This window comes from Haliaeetus leucocephalus, unplaced genomic scaffold (assembly GCF_000737465.1).
Source record: "Haliaeetus leucocephalus isolate CR32 unplaced genomic scaffold, Haliaeetus_leucocephalus-4.0 Scaffold162, whole genome shotgun sequence".
Taxonomy (NCBI): Eukaryota; Metazoa; Chordata; class Aves; order Accipitriformes; family Accipitridae; genus Haliaeetus; species Haliaeetus leucocephalus.
In genome coordinates, this window is record NW_010972598.1 from 14,667,218 (window position 1) to 14,670,232 (window position 3,015).

The 3,015-nt window shown below is 58.9% G+C and overlaps 1 protein-coding gene across 1 annotated transcript; it reads left to right on the plus strand.

Moving 5' to 3' along the window:
• The first annotated feature begins 628 nt into the window (after window positions 1-628).
• Window positions 629-2,141, plus strand: SNRPG (small nuclear ribonucleoprotein polypeptide G). The gene is made up of 4 exons (XM_010562839.1): window positions 629-728; window positions 1,003-1,025; window positions 1,505-1,629; window positions 1,963-2,141. The coding sequence occupies exons 1-4, from the start codon at window positions 697-699 to the stop codon at window positions 2,011-2,013; spliced, it is 231 nt and encodes a 76-aa protein (XP_010561141.1). The 5' UTR covers window positions 629-696; the 3' UTR covers window positions 2,014-2,141.
• The last annotated feature ends 874 nt before the right edge of the window (window positions 2,142-3,015 follow it).

Genomic DNA, 3,015 nt, shown 5'->3' on the forward strand with positions numbered 1-3,015 from the left:
GGGGGCGGTGGGGGGGGGGGGGGGGGGGGCTGCTGCCTGTGCAATTTGGGTGATGCTCGTGTGGGTGCAGGGTGATGCGTGCGTGTGTGTGTGTGCGCAAAGTGGGGGGGGACACACACGTCCCCTGCTCGTCTGCTATATATTGGGGGACGCTTGCGCACATGCTGGGGGGGGGGGGGACCCGTGTTACGCGCTGCCAGTTTGGGGATGCCTGAGCGTTGCGGGGGCGGCCCCCACGCGTGTACAAGGCCCGGGCCGATCCCCAGCAGCCTGCATGGCGTGGGGCGGCCCCTGCAAGGCACCGAGTGACCCCTGTGCCCCACGCACGGCGTGGGGGGGGGGTGAGCCCCGCGGGTGTGCAAGGCACGGGGTGACCCCCGCCATGTGCGTGCACAGCGTGGGCCGTAGCGCCTCGTGTAGCCCCGCCCCGCCCCGCCCCGCCGCGCTTTCCGGCCCCTCCTTCCTTCCCCCGCCGCGCCGCTACTCGGAGGAGTGCGGTAGCGTTCCCGCGGGCGTTGATTGGCCGCGAGAGGCGCCGGGAAAGGGGAGGGGGCGGGGAAGAGAAGGGCAAGACGCGGTCGCTATTGGCTGGCGGAGGAAGGGGTGGGGTGGGGTGAAGTTACGCTGAGCGGCGCGGTGACGTCAGAGCGCGGCGCGAGCGGCAGCGTGAGGGGCCTGGTGGGCTGTGGAGACGCCATGAGCAAAGCGCACCCGCCCGAGCTGAAGAAGTGTGTGTCCGGGATCGGGATCGGGATCGGGATCGGGATCGGGATCGGGATCGGGACCGGGACCGGGACGGGGACGGGGGCCGGGGAGGCGAGAGGGAGGAGGGAAGGGAGAACACAGCCGCGGAGGCCGCCGTGATCCGCCGGTATCCCGGCGTGCACCGCGGGCGCCCCGGTGTCATGGCGGCGGCGAGGGAAGGCGGGGGGCGGAGGTGGTGGGATGTTTTTCCATTTCTTCCCCCGCCGGTGCTGACCGGCCGCCGCCATCTCGTTGCAGGTTCATGGACAAGAAGCTCTCATGTGAGTGCCGGCCGCCCGGAGCTGCTCCCGGCCCTGAGTTCTCTTTGCCGCGTGTGTCTGCGCCGGGGCGTGGGGTAAAAGGGCTGCGCGGCCGTGGGGGAGCCCCCAGCCCAACCCCCGTGTCCGTTTCCCCCTCCTCGACCCCCTCATCCCCCTCTGCACGGTGGTCTGCAGCGGGGGGGATACGCTGCCTGCCTGGGCTACCGCTCCTGCCCGGCGAGGAGCGGGCCCAGAGTAGTTTCAGGCTTCAAAACCCGTTAATTTGGGACGGATATTAATTTAAAATTCGCATTCCTAAACTCTCAGGGCGGTCGTTTCTTATCACGCTGGATGCGGTGCTCTGAATGCTTCCGATTAACACAAAGACCTTCCCTCCTCGCGGCCCCCTCCTCGGTTTCAGAGCTGCAGGTCCAGTGAGGAAAAACCCAAACGCTGGCATTGGGCAGTCTCCTTCTTTAAATGGGCTCCGTTTCTTGTAGTGAAATTAAACGGCGGCCGACACGTCCAGGGGATATTGCGGGGCTTTGATCCCTTCATGAACCTCGTCATCGATGAGTGCGTGGAGATGGCGCCGGGGGGACAGCAGAACAATATCGGCATGGTGGTGAGTGCTGCTGCTGCTGCAACAAGTGGAGGGGTGACGGGTCCCACACCAGCCCGCAGCTGTAGCTGGCATGTCTGTAAAACGAGCTCAGTTCTCAGAGGCGGACGTGTTTGTTTACCGCAGTAGCGCGGAACAATCCGCAGGGTTTTAGAGTTAAAATCGGTCGGCGTTCACCCTCACGGGGGAATTCACTGCAGTTTTTTGGCGCGGCATCAGCTTTGGAGGAAAATAAACTGGGGGGACGGGATGGGATGGGACGGGACGTGCGGTGCTGCAGAGTGGTGGGTAATGGTGTGCTGCATCTCACCGGCTGCTTTGAACTTTCACTTTTAGGTAATACGAGGGAACAGCATCATTATGCTGGAAGCCTTGGAACGAGTATAGCGCTGGAGAAACCTGCGTCGTTACCAGCCGTGACTAGACCTAACCCACTTCTTTTGTTTACTCATTGAACCTGCCACAGGGCATCCCTGAGCATAAACTTATTTTTTTGTTTTGTTAAATAAATTTTGTAATGGTTACGTAACTTGTGTCAGTCATGCTTGCTTTTTTGGGTAACGGGGCAGCTGAAGCGCACTGGTTCTTCAGCACAGTGGGGGCGGTTGTTAATTCTGCTCCCGATACTTTTAAAGCTCTGGGAGGGCGTTCGGGAGGCTTAATTTATTTAAGTGGATGCTAAATCGGCGCCGCCTTTGGTGTCCTTCCCTTTAGCATCTTGGAAAGAACAAGCTACAAAGCTGTGTCGTGTTTGTTCAGTGGGTTATTGGTTCTTAAGTGGGAGCAAAGTGGTAAAATTCCCCTCTGCGAAGAGCAACGTAGAGTATTTGTGCCAAGCTGGGCTGCCTGAAAGTAGGAATTTTTTTTTTTTATTAATGATTTTTACTCTTATTTCTGCATCACAGAGTTATGGTGCAGGAATCAAAGCCTATGGGGTCTGAACTGGCCCAAAGAAGCCTTTGGATCTTTCTCCTAAATGGGAGCCAGGCAGAAACTGGCCTTTTTTTGGTCTGCTTTTGTGAGCACATGAGCTTCCACTTACAGGTCCCTGTTGACAGAGATGGTCTTTTTTTGTCACTGTATCTTTAATACAGAGGTGCTAAGCGCTTTCTTAAGCACCACAAAGGTAGAAAGTGAGCTTTGGGTAGAGCTCAAAGGGTTTTCTCGGAAAATTTGACAACCGCTACCTGGAGTGAGGGCTACAGCCCTGCCGTAGGTGCGTGCCATGACCGGGCATCTGTCCGACACCACGAGTACAAACCCTCAGCTTGCATTTCAGAGTTCCCTGACCTGGCACAAGGAGTGCCCTGCAGCAGGAAGTCTGTTCTGCTGGGATGGAAAGTGTTTTGCGGGGGGGGGGGGGGAAAAAAACGGGGTGGGAGAAAAAAA

Bases quoted from the DNA above. Each gene is read 5' to 3' on its own strand.
- SNRPG (XM_010562839.1), top strand. From the start codon at position 697: ATGAGCAAAGCGCACCCGCCCGAGCTGAAGAA. The intron at 1,026-1,504 runs GTGAGTGCCGGC...CGTTTCTTGTAG, and splicing joins CATGGACAAGAAGCTCTCAT to TGAAATTAAACGGCGGCCGA. The intron at 1,630-1,962 runs GTGAGTGCTGCT...TTTCACTTTTAG, and splicing joins AGAACAATATCGGCATGGTG to GTAATACGAGGGAACAGCAT.